The sequence below is a fragment of the Lampetra fluviatilis genome, chromosome 25 (assembly GCF_964198595.1).
Source record: "Lampetra fluviatilis chromosome 25, kcLamFluv1.1, whole genome shotgun sequence".
Taxonomy (NCBI): Eukaryota; Metazoa; Chordata; class Hyperoartia; order Petromyzontiformes; family Petromyzontidae; genus Lampetra; species Lampetra fluviatilis.
In genome coordinates, this window is record NC_136299.1 from 8,227,389 (window position 1) to 8,246,153 (window position 18,765).

Genomic DNA, 18,765 nt, shown 5'->3' on the forward strand with positions numbered 1-18,765 from the left:
GTGGTGGTGGTGGTGGTCGTGGTGGTGGTCGTGGTGGTGGTGGCGGTGGCTGAACGCGAACTACAGCGGTGGGAGGGAGCGATCATCTCGGCACGTGCGCGCGCGCGCCATCTGCCGCTCTCACGGTAAGTGGGTGTAGATTATAGAATGAGTGTCTTGATGAATTGCCTATTTTTCTCCATCTCTCTCTCTGTGTGTGCCGGCCATGTCATTTCTCATCATTGTCTTGTTTTCAATCACCCCGTTTACATGATATTTATTCAAGATCTTGTGGGTCTATGGGCAATGCCAATCTACGTGCAATGTCAGTCACTGGTCAATGTGAGTCTATGGGCAATCATAGTCCATAGTTCATGGGCAATGATAGCCTATGGGCAATGATAGTCTGTATCTATGAGCCGCGTCATTTCTCACCAACTTTGCATTGGATACTCCTCCCAGTTGCATCCAATGATTGTGCTTATGGAACTCAATTCACTCTCTCTCCACCCAAACTTGGAAAAATATAGTATATATATTTTTAAATGTTATCATTATTGTTGTTGTTGAGACGAATGTTTGGCATCCCATTTGAGTGACGGAAAGAGGAGCCCGTGCATTTGGGGAACATTCGCCGATGAACTGAGATCATTCAACACCCTGAAGACAAGCTTACATGTCGTCGTGTTTAGAATGGATGATGGACTGTGGTTAACCACAACAACAACAACAGAGCTGCAGCCGCATGAAATTGAGCGCGTTCGAGAGAGGACCTAATCCATCGATGGGAGATGGAACGATTAAATCTGAAATCAGTTGCGGGTGGTTGGGGGCTTGGGTCAATCCTTGCATCGCCAGGATCGTGACACGGACGGCGAGTGGCGGCTTTGAGAGGCCTTCATCCAGCAGTGGATCGCCAATCGCACTCCCCTTTGCACTCGACGCGTGCAGGCTGCTTACAAGGATCTCGTCTCGCCGTGCCTCCTTTTTTTCGCTCTCCTGAAGCGTCGGCTCTGTGGTGGCTGTCAATGTTCGTGGCTGGGATCCGCATGATGCTTAGCTCCCCCCAACCCTTCACGCAATCGGCGATATAAATGAATGAAATAGAGAGCAACTAAAACATTTCGATTTAAAGCTTCTTTCGTGACTGCAGGGATTCATCTTCTTGGTTCTTTCGGTAAAGTCACGTAGAATGGAAATAATAAAATAATAAAAATAAAACATAATAAAATAATTCTCACGACGTTTCGGCCACAACGCAAGCAGGTCTATCGAGAAGACAGACTCTGTCTTCTCGATAGGCCTGTTCTTCACCTGAGGACGGCTACTTGCGTTGTGAGAATTAATTTATTATGTTTTATTTTTATTATTTTATTATTTCCATTCTACGTGACTTTACCGAAAGAACCAAGAAGATGAATCCCTGCAGTCACGAAAGCTTTAAATCGAAAAATGTGTGTCCTGCCTTGTTAACGATCCATCCAGCAGTAGAGTTAGCGGCGTGTGCGCATTGTTCTCCAGGTGACTGGGAGATGATGGAGCTCCACGGAGGGGAGAGGTCCCCTCGTGAGCTTGGGGGCTGCGCTGATGGAGAGAAGACCCCGTCGACCGCAGGAGGGGTCCCTTCAAGCAGGGCCCACTCAGCAGCCAGCCACCGGCCACGGAAGCCATTCCGGTGGGTGCGCGCGTCACGTGATGGCGATGATGGTGGTGATGGTGATGATGGTGGTGATGATGGTGGTGATGATGGTGGTGGTGATGGTGGTGGTGGTGATGATGATGACGACCATGGCGATGATGGTGGTGGTGATGATGGTTGTGATGATGGTGGTGATTATGGTGATGATGGTGATGATGATGGTGATGATGGTGGTGATGATGGTGGTGATGGTGATGATGATGATGACGACCATGGCGATGATGGTGGTGATGATGGTGATGATGGTGACGATAATTATCACCATAGTGATGATGATGATAGTGATGATGATAGTGATGATGCCATGTGATGATGATTATGTGGATGATGCCATGTGATTATAGTGATGATGATAGTGATGATGATCGTGGTGTTGATGGTGATGATGATCACGGTGATGATGATTGTGATGATGGTGATCGCGGTGACGCTGTGACGATACAATAATCTCCGTGATTTATGAAGACGTCGTAATCCCGCATCTCAAGACGCTGAGCAGCAGCAGGAGTGAAAAGGGAATAGCGGGGAAAGGGAGGTTTGATGAGAATTATTGATGTGATTATTATTCTGCTTGATTACCCAAGAAAGCCTCACCGAGGCTCATGACTCATGTTCAGGAGAGGGTCTTGCCAAGTTTTCGCCTGGGTTGTTATGCATCATCCAAATCGTCTAGTGGATGAGTGCGCGTGTGCGAGTGTGAGTGGACGGATGTGTGAATGCGCGCGTGGGTGTGATTGCTGGCCACCCACCCCCTCGTGTGCCGTGCCGGTCTTCATAGGTGCTGCTCGCTAACAGCACTTGCCCCGACAGTCTGTTGAGGCTATACGGGGGGGCCTTTGTCTTTGTAGGTCAGTGGTTAGCGCGAAGCTTGCGACCCGAGTTCAATTCCCGCTCACGGCCCAAACCACGAACGAATGCTAAACCAGTTCTGGGCTTCCCCTAGGTCGACTCAGCCTTAAATTAGTACCGCGTGCGCTGTATAGTAAAACAAAACAAACAAAACCCCCATCAACAATGGGAAGACAAAGGCGGCCGGGCGTGGTGGTCGCGTGCCGCTGCCGGAACCTTCTCAGGTTTATCTCGCTCGTTAATCGGCACTTGCCCCTACAGCGTGCCGAGGCTATCCGGGCGCTCAACCCTTTTGCCTTTGTGTGCGCGCGCGCGCAGGTCGACGAAGGGAGCGTCCAAGGCGCGCCGCGCGCTGCTCGGCGCGGAGCTGCGCGCTCTGCGGGACCTCCTCCCCGTGGCGCGCGGGGAGCGCGCGCGCCTCTCGCACCTGCACGTCATGGCGCTCACGTGCGTGCGCGCGCGCGCCGCACGAACACTCGGCACAGGTGAGCGCGCGCGTGCGTGTGCGTGCGTGTGGTGGGGGTGTGTGTGTGCGTGTGTGTGGTGTGTGTGTGGTGTGTGTATGTGTGTGTGCGTGTGGTGTGTGTGTGTGTGTGTGGTGTGTGTGTATGTGCGTGTGCGTGCGTGGTGTGCGTGTGGTGGGGGTGTGTGTGCGTGTGGTGGGCGTGTGTGTATGTGCGCGTGTGTGCGTGTGGTGTGCGTGTGTGTGGTGTGTGTATGTGCGTGTGTGTGGTGTGTGTGTGGTGTGTGTGTATGTGCGCGCGTGCGTGTGGTGTGTGTGTGTGGGGTGCGTGTGTGTGTATGTGCGCATGCGTGTGGTGTGTGCGTGTGCGTGGTAGCGTAGCGGTCAGCGCGCTGCGCTACGAACCCGAGTTCGATTCCCACTCACGGCCAACACCCAGTGCCGATTATCTGAACCGGTCCTGGGCCACTCCCTAGGTCGACTCAGCCTCAAATGAGTACCTGGTGCGGTGTGTAAACATCGCCGCTGGGGAAACAAAGGCGGCCGGGCGTGGTGTTGGCCACCCACCCCCTCGTGTGTCGTGTCAGTACTTCATAGGTGCTCGCTAACAGCACTTGCCCCAAGAGCCCGTTGAGGTCAAACGGGCGGCTTCTGTGTGTCGGTGTTTGTCTCTGCGCGTCAGTCCGGCTAATGTTCATCCTACCTCCTCCTCCTCCTGCTGCTGCTGCTGGTGACGTCTGTCTCTGTGGCCGTGCCACTGCCTCGAGTTCATGTCGCGTAACCCCGGAGAGCGAGTCTCGATTGCAAGAGTCGCCTGGGTCACACAAACAACAACAGAAAACAACAAAATTAAGAACAACGAAGCGAATAGAAATCGACACAAAAAAAACAAACCGCGTCACGTGATCAATGATCTGACCCCTGCCCCCCCCCTCTCTCCTCGCTGTGCCTCTGTCTGTAGGAGTCGCAGAGGGGGGCCACTGGGACCCCATCCTCGCCGACCCCGCCTCGGCGCTGCCCGGGTTCCTGCTGCTGCTCACGGCGCACGGGAAGATCGTGCACGTGGCCGACTGCGTGAGCGAGCACCTGGGCCACAGCGTGGTGCGTGCCCGGGGGGGGGAGGGCGGTGATGAGCGTGGTGGTGATGGTGATGACAGTGGTGGTGAGTGTGGTGGTGAGCGTGGTGGTGGTGGTGGTGATGGTGATGACAGTGGTGGTGAGTGTGGTGGTGGTGGTGATGACTGGTGGTGAGCGTGGTGGTGGTGGTGGTGGTGATGACAGTGGTGGTGAGCGTGGTGCTCGTGGTGATGTTGATGGAGGTGGTGATGGTAGTGATGATGCTGGTGGTGAGTGTGGTGGTGGTAAACGTGGTGGTGCTGACAGTGGTGGTGAGTGTGGTGGTCGTGGTGGTGTTACTGGTGGAGGTGGTGATGGTAGTGATGATGATGATGATGATAGTGACGATGATGATGATGTTGATGGTAGTGATGATGATGTTGATGGTAGTGATGATGATGAGGATGATGGTAGTGATGATGTTGATGGTAGTGATGATGATGATGGTAGTGATGATGATGAGGATGTTGATGGTAGTGATGATGAGGATGTTGATGGTAGTGATGATGATGAGGATGTTGATGGTGGCCAGCGTGGTGAGCGCGATGGTGATGATGGCGGTGGTGATGGAAGTTATTCTGACAGTGGTGGCGAGGGTGGTGGTGGTGGTGGTGCTGATGCGTTACCTTCTCCTCGTGCCGCCAGGTGGAGCTGCTCTCGCAGGGGGACAGCATCTACGACGTCGTGGATTCCACCGACCACGAGGAGGTTCGCCTCTCGCTGCGGGGCCCCACCGCGCAGAGCCACCGCGCACGAGGTGACCACCTCCTCAACCCCGCACTCATCCCACCCGCTCACCGACCTTACCACGCGCTCACTCACCATCCTTCCCACTCACTCACTCACTCGCCAAACGTCCCCACCCACCCGTTCACCGACCTTCTCACCAACTTAACCACTCACCCAATAACCTTCCCACCCACTCACCAACTTTCCCACGTACTCACTCACCAACCTTACCACCCACTCACTCACTCACCAACCTTTCCATTCACTCACCAACCTTACCACGCACTCAATCACTCACCATCCTTCTCACTCACTCACTCGCCAAACGTCCCCACCCACCCGCTCACCGACCTTCTCACCAACTTTACCACTCACCCAATAACCTTCCCACCCACTCACCAACTTTCCCACGTACTCACTCACCAACCTTACCACGCACTCACTCGCTCACCAACCTTTCCATTCACTCACCAACCTTACCACGCACTCAATCACTCACCATCCTTCTCACTCACTCACTCGCCAAACGTCCCCACCCACCCGCTCACCGACCTTCTCACCAACTTTACCACCCACCCAATAACCTTGCCACCCACTCACCAACCTTACCACGCACTCACTCGCTCACCAACCTTCCCACTCACTCACCAACCTTACCACGCACTCACTCACTCACCATCCTTCCCACTCACTCACTCACTCGCCAAACATCCCCACCCAACCACTCACCGACCCTCTCACCAACTTTACCACTCACCCAATAACCTTCCCACCCACTCACCAAGCTTCCCACTCACTCACTCACCAACCTTACCACGCACTCACTCGCCGCTCACCAACCTTCCCACTCACTCACCAACCTTCCCACGCACTCACTCACTCACCAACCTTTCCATTCACTCACCAACCTTCCCACCCGCTCACCAACCTTCCCACCCACTCACCAACCTCACCCCCCCCCTCCCCCCGTGACACCAGGTGCCGAGGTGTCCTTCGTGTGCCGCATGAACACTGCGCGCTCCATGCGGCGCCCGGGGCTGGGAGCCAGCCGGCCCATCCTGGTGCGCGGCCGCTACCTCCGGCGGCACGGAGGAGGAGGTGTAGGAGGAGGGGGGCCCGGTGGGGGGGGGCCCTGCGACTCGGAGTGGTGGGGGGGCGGGCCCCCCGTCCTCGCCGCGTTCTGCACCGCGGTGTGGCAGCCCGGCCCCGGGAGGGAGATGGAGGTCGCCTCGGCCGGCTGGGACCTCTCGTTCCAGTCGCTCCACTCGCTGGACATGCGCTTCCAGCAGCTGTCGGACAGGTACCCTCACCCCCCCCCCCCCCGTGTGCAGACCGTGACAAAGAGCTTCGTAGCTCATCGGATTTATCCAGGAGTCATGACGATCCCGATTCGGCAAATTGACGAGAATGTCGGAGATCGGCGCTAAAAGCAGCAACATCGTTGCAGTCGGATTGTCGGCGTCGCTTAAGCGGCGCGCAATGTTCACGTTCATCTCTCGGTGTCACGGGGGGTGAGCCGGGAGGTTGGTGAATGGGTTGGATTTGGATTTGAAGCTTTCGTGACTGCAGGGATTCATCTTCTTGGTTCTTTCGGTAAAGTCACGTAGAATGGAAATAATAAAATAATAAAAATAAAACATTTTATAATTATATAATAAAATACAATAATATTATAACATTATATTATGTTTTATTTTTATTCTTTTATTATTTCCATTCTACGTGACTTTACCGAAAGAACCAGAAAAATGGGTTGGATGTTTGGTGAGTGCGTGGGAAGGTTGGTGAGCGGGTGGCAAGGTTATTGGGTGGGTGGTAAAGTTGGTGAGAAGGTCAGTGAGCGGGTGGGTGGGGATGTTTGGCGAGTGAGTGAGTTTGTCTCGGGAGAAATGTTTTTTTAAAAAGTGCGGGTCCTTTACTTTAAAAAAAAAAACTTACCGATGGATTCATGACTGGCGGTACTGATGGACTCATCTCTCGACGAGCCTTTGTCCGATCACGCGTTTTTTTGTTGACCGGCGGTGGTGTTTTTTATTGTCTTCATCATCGTCATCTTTGTCATCGTTGTTGTTGTTGTCTCCCCGTCGCAGCGTGGTCTACCACCTGGGCCACGAAGCGGCGGCGCTGCGCGGCCTCTCGTGGTACAGCCTCGTCCACCCCCTCGACCTCGCGAGGGCGTCGGCTGAGCACGCGCGCTGCGGTGAGCCACCGCGCGGCCCGCGACTCGGAACGTCGATTTGCTGCCCCAGTGAAGCCCGCTGAGCCGAGCAAAGGCAAAATAGAAAAATATAAATTTTTGTTGTTGTTGAAATTTTGTCCCAGAAGCCACGGATGGTGGCCCAACGAAGTGGCCCTCGTGGTCGTGGCCCTCGTGATCGCGGCCTCGAGGAGTTTGTGTCACGGCAGCCGAGTCGTCGAAACGGCGGCGCGACGTCGATTTGTAAACGTGGAGTGGGGGGGCTGGGAACCGGGAGACGCATCCACGCGACCACGGGGAGAGAGGGACACCCAAACTCCAAATATACAGCAGCAGACGTCAGGGTCCCGGGCTCGAACCCATGACCTCCTGTATACCAGGCGAGGTAGTTAACATCTCCTTGCCACCGTGGGGCCATATACAGAGAGAACCGCAGAGCTGGGGCAGATGTTGTGCGTGCGCCGGCTCCTCACCGCTGCGTGGCGGCTGCTGCCTTCCCGCTCCTCGTCTGTGGCTCTTCCTCCTGGCGCCTCCTCCGAGTCGTCCTCTCTCTCTGCCTTGTCCTCTCTCTCTCTGAGTCGTCCTCTCTCTCTTTGAGTCGTCCTTTCTCTCTGAGTCGCCCTCTCTCTCTGAGTCATCCTCTCTCTGAGTCGTCCTCTCTCTCTCTGAGTCGTCCTCTCTCTCTGAGTCGTCCTCTCTCCCTCTCTGAGTCGTCCTCTCTCTCTCTGAGTTGTCCTCTCTCTCTCTGAGTCGTCCTCTCTTTCTCTGAGTCGTCCTCTCTCTCTGTGAGTCGTCCTGTCTCTCTCTGAGTCGTCCTCTCTCTGAGTCGTCCTCTCTCTCTCTCTGAGTCGCCCTCTTTCTCTGAGTCGTCCTCTCTCTCTGAGTCGTCTTCTCTCTGACTCGTCCTCTCTCTGAGTCATCCTCTCTTTCTCTCTGAGTCGTCCTCTCTCTCTGAGTCATCCTTTCTCTCTCTGAGTCGTCCCCTCTCTCTCTCTCTCTGAGTCGTCCCCTCTGTCTCTCTCCCTATACGAGAGCGAGGAGCGGACACCGTGCGGCCGTGGTGCAGCGTTGCGACCTGCCGCTAACTCTTATCATCGTCACACTTCGTCGACTTCATCTCCCGTCTAATCACGTGGCCTCCCTCTCTCCTCCCGTCCCACCCGCTCCCCTCCTGCTCCCTCTTGCTCCCCCACCCCACCCCCCACCACCACCACCACCCCCTTGCCCCCCGCGCAGTGCGAGGCGAGGCCGCTGGGCGCCCGCTGGAGGTCGTGCTGAGGCTGCAGACGCTGCAGGGTGGCTGGTGCTGGGTGCTGGTGTCCGGCGCGAGGCTCAGCGAGCAGCTGCCGCTCGTCCAGTGCTGCAACCGCGTGCTCAGGTGAAGCCTCCCGGGGGAGATCATCTCAAAGCGCAAAGGGGGCGACACCCCGTGGCCCTAGACCCCCCTCCCCCACCCCGCCGCCCTCGCTCCCCTCGCCCCCCTCGTATAGCCGCCTGGCCCTGAGCTCACGGACGCTCACGTAACCACCCCAAGACCGCATCCCGATGCACCAATCGAAACGTTGGATCGCGTAAATATATAAATGTGTCGTTAAACCCGCCGCCACCCGACACGGCCAACTAGTAAGGGTTGTTGCTCTGCATCCACTTCGGCAGGCGTACGGAAAGGGAGAAATGCTCACGCACAGAGACAAACACGGACACGCTCACCAAACCTTACCACCCACTCACCAACCTTACCACCCACTCACCAAACCTTGCACCCACCCACTCATAAACCTTACCACCCACCCACTCACCAAACCTTACCACCCACCCACTCACCAACCTTACCACCCACCCACTCACCAACCTTACCACCCACCCACTCACCAACCTTACCACCCACGCACTCACCAACCTTACCACCCACTCACCGACCTTACCACCCACCCACTCACCAACCTTGCCACCCACCCATTCACCAACCTTGCCACCCACCCACTCACCAACCTTACCACCCACCCACTCACCAACCTTACCACCCACGCACTCACCAACCTTACCACCCACCCACTCACCGACCTTACCACCCACCCACTCACCAACCTTGCCACCCACCCACTCACCAACCTTGCCACCCACCCACTCACCAACCTTACCACCCACTCACCAACCTTACCACCCACGCACTCACCAACCTTGCCACCCACCCGTGTAGCCTCAGTGGGCTCCTGGCGCAAGTCGCTGTTGGCGAGTGGCACCGTCGGGGGGCGCGGGAGGGGGGAGCAGTAGGGCACGCGGCGTGGTGGGTGGCTGTGGCCAGCGCAACGCCCCGGCCCGGCCGCCTTTGTCTCCCTTAGGTGCTGAAATTTACAACACCGTTCCAGGCGAGCATTTTAAGGCTGATTCGAGCTACGAGGGTGGCCCGGGAACCGGTTTAGATAGTCGCCACCGGTGTTGTTGTCGTTATTGTTGTTGTTGTTGTTGTCGTCGTCGTTGTTAGCGTTGTTGTTGTTGTTGTCGTCGTGAGCGGGGATCAAACGCTCGGGGTCGCCGGGTTTGTAGCGCGGCGCGCTAACCACTGCGCCACCGCTCCCCCAAACCACGTGCGTGTATGTACGTATAGCTTATTTCGCACCGCACGTGGCCGACCGTGCTAACCGGATGCCAACGTGCGCGTGCGTGTGCCTGCTTGTTGTAGCGATGCCGAGGCCAAGTTCATGATCCAGCAGCTGCGTGAGCGGAGGGCTCTGTCGGAGGGAGATGCGAGCGGGCGATCGGCCCCTCCCTTCCCAGCCCCCCCTCCCCTCCCAGCCCCTCCAACGTCAACTCCAAGTCGCCTCGCAGATCCAACCCAGCTGCAACTCGCGGACTCGACAAAGCAACGTCATCGACATCACCATCAATACCTTCATCCTCGCTGCCATGACGACGATCGCCATGAAGCAAGTGTCGGTTGCTCAATTGAACTCCGTAGTCAGGACAACCAGCAGCAGCAGCAACAGCATCATCAGCACCAACATCAGCAGCAACAGCAGCATCCGTACCAACAGCAGCAGCAGCAACAGCAACATCAGGACCAGCAGCAGCAGCAACAGCATCATCAGCAGCAGCAACATCAGCAGCATCATCAGGACCGACATCATCAGCAGCAGCAACATCATCAGCAGCATCAGGACCAACATCATCATCAGCAACTTGTGCAGTGGTCGTGCATGGCTGCCACGAAACGTGGGGCGGAGCGCGATCACCGGCAGCCGGATGATGAAGAGTTCGTGGCGGGGGCGAAGCGGGCGAGGCTGCAGCAGCATCAGCATCATCATCATCAGCAGCAGCAGCACGATTCTTCTGAGCAGCATCATCATCAGCATCATCAGCATCATCATCAGCAGCAGCAAGATTCTTCCGAGCAGCATCAGCATCATCATCAGCAGCAGCAAGATTCTTCCAAGCAGCATCAGCATCATCAGCAGCATCATCATCAGCATCATCATCAGCAAGTGGAGCTGCTGCAGCTGGGGGTGACGTCGCCCGCTCCGCCGGCGGGCGACGTCTCCCCTCTCTGCACGCCCCCCTACACCCCCGGGGGACGACTCCCACAATTCTTCGGTGCCGGCTCCCCCCCGGCTCCTCCGACAACAGACGCCGCGACCACCTCCTCCTCCTCCTCCTCCACCACCACCTCCACCTCCTCCTCTCGTCTCGCCGATGTGTACGGAGAGTCCGACGCGAAGAGCCGTCCATTGTCATCATCATCGTCGTCGTCGTCGTTATCGTCGTCGTCGTCGATGACCAACGATTTTGTCTACGACGTCCTCCCTCCCACGCCCGAGAGCCCCGCGGACCGAGAGCCGAGTTGGATTCCCGGCACGGCCGCCGCGTTCGAGGACGAGGAGTGGCCGCGTGTCCTCGCCGCGGCCTCGGAGATCAAACTCGGCCACAACCACCACCACAACCACCACCACCACAACCGGCACGACCACCACCGCCGCGTGGTCTACATGCCCGGCGAGAAGGAGCGCATCAACGTCATATTCGAGCAGATCAGCCGGATGGCCGAGAGCTTCGAAGGGTGCAGGACGGGCACGTCGTCGTCATCTTCATCATCGTCGTCATCTTCATCTTCGTCGTGGTCTCCGTCGCTCGATGACTCCAACTGGAGAGGCGACGCGTGGACTCCTGGCGTCAGCGAGTGGACGCCACCGCCTTCGGACGGAGAAGGATCGTCCACCATCACCGCCACCGCCAACCTCCTCCAGGAGAACACCATCGAGAGGATTCTGCAGGAGGCCATGAGCGACGAGGAGGAGGAGGCCCAAGACGACGAAGAGGTGGTGGTGGAAGAGGAGGAGGAGGAGGACGAGGCAGAGCGAGAGAAGAGGTCCCGCGGATTGGGCCGGCAGGCCGCGGGTGGCGAGGTCTCGGTGGACCTGGCGGAGGACGGAGGCCGGGCGGCCGAGGAGCTGCAGGCGCTGTTCGAGACTCTGGAGGAGCTCTTTGCAGGCTGGGGCGGAGACCCCGAGGGGCCCCCGAGCGAGTTGCATCAACTCAACGCGCCCGACGTCGTTTGCGGCGCACACCCAGGTGGGCAACTCCCAGATGTTGACTGCCTCGCCTGGTATGCAGGAGGTCGTGGGTTCGATCCCGACCCTGAGTGACGCCTGTTGTATATGTGGAGTTTGCGTGTCTCTCTCTCTCTCATCATCATCACAGTGGCTAGGAGATGTTGACTACCTCGCCTGGTATGCAGGAGGTCGTGGGTTCGATCCCGACCCTGAGTGACGCCTGCTGCTGTATATGTGGAGTTTGCGTGTCTCTCTCTTTCATCATCATCACAGTGGCTAGGAGATGTTGACTACCTCGCCTGCTATGCAGGAGGTCGTGGGTTCGATTCCGACCCTGAGTGACGCCTGCTGTATATGTGGAGTTTGCGTGTCTCTCTCTCTCATCATCACAGTGACTAGGAGATGTTGACTACCTCGCCTGGTATGCAGGAGGTCGTGGGTTCGATCCCGACCCTGAGTGATGCCTGTTGTATATTTGGAGTTGGCGTGTCTCTCTCATCATCATCATCATCACAGTGACTAGGAGATGTTGACTACCTCGCCTGCTATGCAGGAGGTCGTGGGTTCGATCCCGACCCTGAGTGACGCCTGCTTTATATGTGGAGTTTGCGTGTCTCTCTCTCATCATCATCATCATCACAGTGACTAGGAGATGTTGACGACCTCGCCTGCTATGCAGGAGGTCATGGGTTCGATCCCGACCCTGAGTGATGCCTGCTGTATATTTGGAGTTCGCGTGTCTCTCTCTCTCATCATCATCACAGTGACTAGGAGATGTTGACTACCTCGCCTGCTATGCAGGAGGTCGTGGGTTCGATTCCGACCCTGACTGACTTCTAAAGTATATTTGGAGTTTGCGTGTCTCTCTTTCTCTCTCTCCCCGTGGGTTTTTCTCCGGGTCTTCCGGTTATTCCCTCCACATTTAGAATGAACGTCACGCGTTTAGAGTATTTGGCTGCTCTACATTTCCACGCGATAAGCCACTTCGTCGAGCTATCATTTGTGGCCAGGTCACTTCTGAAAAAAAAGCCACCTCGCTCAGTGGGGCCTTACCTGGTCAAATGAAAATGTTTAGTTTAATAACCTTGCTCGATTCTAGAAAACGTGTCGGGTGGTGGAGGCCGTTGACGACACAGATTTGGCTAGACCATTAACGTGGCGGCCTAACCTAAAACAACACAAAACTCCCCGTAGGCGATGCAAACACAACTCAGTCGATGCATTTGAATCGCACGTTACGCGGCTCTTACGACTTTTCAACCCACACGGTTTACCCCGTAATCTTGTCCAGGGAAATTGAGTTGTCAGTTCTACACCGGCGTACAGCCGTTTCAATACGGGCAGAAAAAACTTGTTTAGTCTGTTTGTGTTTCTCCCTCGTGATGGGACTTTGTAGGATGAACGTTGAGATGTATAATGGGCACGCGGTGACCAATAAGGTCTGAATTGGTCTGCAATAAGCTGGCAGCACTGATAAGGGGTTGACAGCTACGGGGATAATCCACTCGCTCGCCGCAACCTCTGCTCACACCACACTCGCGTTCTCTCCTTGCAGATGGGCGAGGAGGGAGCAGCCCCTTCTACACGTGAACATAAGTCTGTGACTTACACGCATCGTATGGCATATTGTCATCGCGCAAGAGTCGGCGGACAACAAACAACAACAACTTGACACCGTCTCACTGGCGTCAGACCCTTGTCCCCCCAACACCCCCCCCCACCATCCCCCCCACCATCCCCCCCCCACCATCCCCCCACCATCCCCCCCACTACCCCCAACACCACCCCCCCCCCACCATCCCCCACCACCCCCCCCCCAACATCCCCACCACTCCCACCACCCCCCACCACTAACCTCCATCCACCCCACCACCACCACCCCCCCCCCACCGTCCCACCCACCACCCCCCCCCCACCATCCCCCCCACCATCCCCCCCACCACCCCCCACCACCCCCACCCACCCCCCTCTGCGCTTTTTCAGCAGCGCATTTGCCGGGGGGGGGTGAAACTTTCCCACGTCGTCGTCGTCGTCACAAAATATTAAAAAAAAATTGTTTTAAGAAAACTCCCCACGTGAAACGCAAAGTTGTGTTGTTAATAGTGCGGTTGTGCACACACACACGGCTGTACACACACACACACGGCTGTACACACACACAGCTGTACACACACACACGGCTGCACACTCACACACGGCTGTACACACACACGGCTGTACACACACACACACGGCTGTACATACACACGGCTGCACACACACACGGCTGTACACACACACACACAGCTGCACACACACACACGGCTGTACACACACACACACGGCTGCACACTCACACACGGCTGTACACACACACGGCTGTACACACACACACACAGCTGCACACACACACACGGCTGTACACACACACACACGGCTGCACACACACACACACGGCTGCACACACACACGGCTGCACACACACACACGGCTGTACACACACACGGCTGCACACACACACACACGGCTGTACACACACACGGCTGCACACACACACACACGGCTGTACACACACACACACGGCTGTACACACACAAGGCTGTACACACACACACACGGCTGTACACACACACACACAGCTGCACACACACACACGGCTGTACACACACACACACGGCTGCACACACACACACGGCTGTACACACACACACACGGCTGCACACACACACACACGGCTGCACACACACACGGCTGCACACACACACACGGCTGTACACACACACGGCTGCACACACACACACACGGCTGTACACACACACGGCTGCACACACACACGGCTGCACACACACACGGCTGTACACACACACGGCTGTACACACACACACACAGTTGTACACACACACACACACGGCTGTACACACACACACACGGCTGCACACACACACACACGCGGGTGTTCCGTGTAACTGCGGCAAGCCCCTCACTTTAATGCGCTAGTGTGGTAGATGCGTTTCTAAAAAGTGCCCGCGCTGAGCGGAAACAAAACCGATGTCCACGTGAATAATCCGGTGACGATCAAGTGTGGCGCGTTACCGTGCCATTCCACGTTACTGTGTTACTGCACCGCTCAGAAGCCGCGTTATAACGGCGCGTGTTGTAACGGTGTGTTTCCGCGTTGTAACGGTACGCGTTATAACGGAGGTGCGCGTTGTAACGCTGCGTGTTCCGTGTTATAACGGCGTGTGTTGTAACGGTGTTTCCGCGTTGTAACGGTACGCTTTATAACGGAGATGCGCGTTGTAACGCTGCGTGATCCGTGTTATAACGGCGCGTGTTGTAACGGTTCGTGCTCCGTGTTATAACGGCGCGCGTTCCGCGCTGTGCGGCAAGTGTTCCTGAATGGAAGAACCGCCTCTGTAGCGAACGACACGGAGTGTGAACGCGGCCACGCGTTAAGCGAGGAGTCCGCCGCACAGACGCCCCCACTGACACAGCGGGGAATGTTTCACTGCTGCTGTTATTGACGCTGCTGCGTTGGACGTGGCACACAGACTGAAGAACCAGATCGTCAACACGCTTGTCAATAACACATTGGCCTTAAAAGGGTTGTGTGTATATGTTTTATATATGTACAGGGACTCATCTACTTACGCACGAGTTAGGTTCCAGAGGTCTGTTCGTAAGTCGATTTGTTCGTAAGTCCAACTTTACTCCTGTCGAATTCAAACTTGTTATACGGCGTGTACACTAAACACGAGGAATGGCTTTAGAAGTTGTATAATCACATGTAGATGCCACTGGTTCTTCACGTTCTGTAGATGTAGATGCCACTGGTTCTTTGCGTTCTGCAGATGTAGATGCCACTGGTTCTTCATGTTCTGCAGATGTAGATGCCACTGGTTCTTCACGTTCTGCAGATGTATATGCCACTGGTTCTTCACGTTCTGCAGATGTAGATGCCGCTGGTTCTTCACGTTCTGCAGATGTGGATGCCACTGGTTCTTCACGTTCTGCAGATATAGATGCCGCTGGTTCTTCACGTTGTGTAGATGTAGATGCCACTGGTTCTTCACGTTCTGCAGATGTAGATGCCACTGGTTCTTCACGTTCTGCAGATGTCGATGCCACTGGTTCTTCACGTTCTACAGATGTAGATGCCACTGGTTCTTCACGTCCTGCAGATGTAGACGCCACCACCGCCATCTATTGCACGGCGGTTGAACTTACGACTCTCGATCTGAACAGGCAACTGGACATGTAGATCAGGTTCGTTCGTATCTCTGAAAGTTCGCAAGTCGAATGTTCGTAAGTAGAGAAGGAGTCCCCTGTATAAAGTAGGCGATGTGTCAATGGCCCTTGCCATTGACTCCACGTTTTGAGTTTCTTTTTTCATGTAAAAGGGAGAATATGACAGATCAACATAACGGGATTGTAAAGCCTCTAACACGTGCGTTCACATCTCCTCCTAACTCTCCCCTCTGTCGGCCGGCACTTTCACAATGCAGTTTAGTACCGTACAAAATCAGCTGTTGAAATTAAGGAGGGTTGCATTACAAATCAGTTAGGTATCGATAAGCGGATCACCATTGTACATTGTCGGTTGTGTTGTTTATTGTAGAGGTACGGATTCGTGTTGGTACTTGTCCAGCGACGTTGAGCGTTCACCGCGTGGCTGCCTAACTTTGAAGAGAAGACGGTATCCGTGTGTGTGTGTATCTTATGCACATCTCTGGTGTGTGTGTGTGTGGCAGAGGTCGCAAACGGGTTTTGATTCCTTACCCGTACCCGTACCCGGCCGCACCAGGGTCGCAAACGGGTACCCGTACCCGGCCGTACCCTACCCGTACCCGAGCCGGGTACGGGTAGGGTACGGGTATCGGGTACCTGATTGCGACGTCTGGGATGAAGCCATGTTACATGCGCGGGTGGGTTGATTCTAGCAACTTGAATTGTGAGAAGAGACAAGACGTTGGGAAATGAGTGACAAACGGTGACTCACCAGTGACTCACGGCCTACCCGTACCCGGCCGCACCAGGGTCGCAAACGGGTACCCGTACCCGGCCGGGTACGGGTAGCCGGGTATCGGGTAGGGTACGGGTATCGGGTACCCGGTTGCGACCTCTGATGTGTGGGGTGCGTTGTATTAGCAGCGATAGTCGAGTGGTCAGCGCGCTGAGCCGACGAAGCCGGCCACCCGAGTTCGTGTTCCCGCTCACGGCCACCAGCAACCGGTGACAGTTATTCTGAACCGGTCCTGGGACTCCCCTAGGTCGACTCGGCCTCAAATGAGTACCTGGTGCGGTGTGTAAACATGGCCAATGGGGAGACAAAGGCGGCCGGGCGGGCGTGGTTGCTGGCCACCCACCCCCTCGTGTGCGGTGCCGGCCTTTATAGGTGCTACTCGCTAACAGCACTTGCCCCACCAGCCTATTAAGGCTATACGGGGGATCTGTGTCTTTGGTACGGAATTATATTTTCAACGGTTCAACTGTACGGTACCGTTCGCTGGCCGTGATGACATTATTGTGTGAAACGTCATATTTATCTATTGTACATAAAAACAGAATTGAAAAGTATTTCTATTTTACACGACTTAAGAGATGAAACTGTTATTTTTTTGTAACTGTCAGATGTGTGCTATGGCTGTGATATATTAAATTTGCAAAACCAAAAATGTTGACCACTCCAGTTTATTATTTCATGTTTACTACCTCGCCTGGTCTACAGGAAGTCGTGCGTTCGATCCCAACCCTGACGCCTGCTTCTGTGTATTTGAAGGTTGCGAGGTCTCTCTCCCAGTGAGTCGTGGTGCGGTTTTTCTCCGGGTCCTCCGGTTTTCCCCTCCACATTTAGAAACATCACGCGTTTTAGAGTATTTGGCTAAAACTGTCCACGTGATGAGCCACTTCGTTGAGCTATCACTTGCAGTCAGGTCGCTTCTGAAAAAGAGCTACAGAGCTCAGTAAACCTTACCTGGTATAATAAAAACATTGAAATAGTTGTAATGGTTTATTTTATATCATAGAATCGTTTTAAAGCTTTCGTGACTGCAGGGATTCATCTTCTTGGAACCAAGAAGATCATAGAATCGGTTTGGCTTTAATGTTTTTCCGAACCCTACATTCAGTTTTTTTTAATCCATGACTGTATTATTACCCAAAGCGTTTTACCCATGGTACACAGCGGGTTAAAACTAAAAGTTGCTGACGCGCCCCTACTGGACATGTGTGCAATAAGAGCGTCATAGCTTATCGGATTTGGCCAGGATACGATGGGTCAAGCTGTGACGTCATCCGCATCGCACTGGGCGTGGTCTGTATGGGGGGGGGGGGGTTTCCAGCCTTCACGAGACGGGTTGTGGGTAAGGGTGGCTGTCGTATTTTAAGCGGCCCAAGCAATCAACCTACAAAACACATTTCTCCTGCGGAGGGAGCTTGTAGGAACGTTGGGTTGCTCAGTCAATGGGCAGGGTCAACGGCGGCGTGGTGTATTCCGCAAATATGCCCGACTGTGAGGGCGGGCACAAGCCGGCGTGAGTAGGTTAAACGTTGATATTTATAAGGGCACCACGGGGTAACCAACCCCTCCCCACCCAGCCCACCCCCACCCCCCACCCAGCCCCACCCTCCCCACCCTCCCCACCCAGCCCCACCCAGCCCCACCCTCCCCACCCAGCCCCTCCCCACCCGCCCCTCCCTGCACGACGGACACAATCAGGAGGTTCTTACCAGTAAAAGTCGATTATAATCAAGCAATTACATAGCCGTGAACCCGTACGGTTTACCCCGCAATCTTGTACAGGAAACCCGATTTGTCAGGCCCATAGGGCGCACAGCCGTTTCAATACGGGGATTTGTAATTGTCTATTTGTGTTTCTCCCTTGTGATGGGACTTTGTAGGATGAACGTTGAGATTTATAAGGAGCACGGGGTGACCTATAAGGTCTGAATTGGTATGTAATAAGCGAGGCAGCGCTGATAAGGGGGGTTGCAAGTGAGCGACTCTCGCTATAACACATCCAGTTGGCAAACACCACCACACGCCGCGGAACGTACAGGCGCAGAGTCGTACAGACCCAGAGTCGTACAGGCAGAGACGTCGTGCAGTCACAGAGTCGTACAAGCACAGATTCGTAGAGGCTCAGAGTCCTTCAGGCACAGAGTCGCACAGGCACAGAGGAGTCCTTCAGGCACAGAGTCGAGCGGC

General features: G+C 55.3%; 1 protein-coding gene across 1 annotated transcript; it reads left to right on the forward strand.

Annotated features, from left to right (window-relative positions):
- Positions 1 to 13,314, forward strand: LOC144941600 (uncharacterized). Its single transcript, XM_078867921.1, has 10 exons — positions 1 to 125; positions 1,501 to 1,654; positions 2,846 to 3,012; positions 3,952 to 4,091; positions 4,752 to 4,863; positions 5,814 to 6,135; positions 6,926 to 7,035; positions 8,269 to 8,410; positions 9,716 to 11,598; positions 13,135 to 13,314. Exons 2-10 carry the CDS (start codon positions 1,512 to 1,514, stop codon positions 13,167 to 13,169), a joined length of 3,054 nt encoding a protein of 1,017 aa, XP_078724047.1. The 5' UTR covers positions 1 to 125; positions 1,501 to 1,511; the 3' UTR covers positions 13,170 to 13,314.
- Positions 13,315 to 18,765: the final 5,451 nt, after the last annotated feature.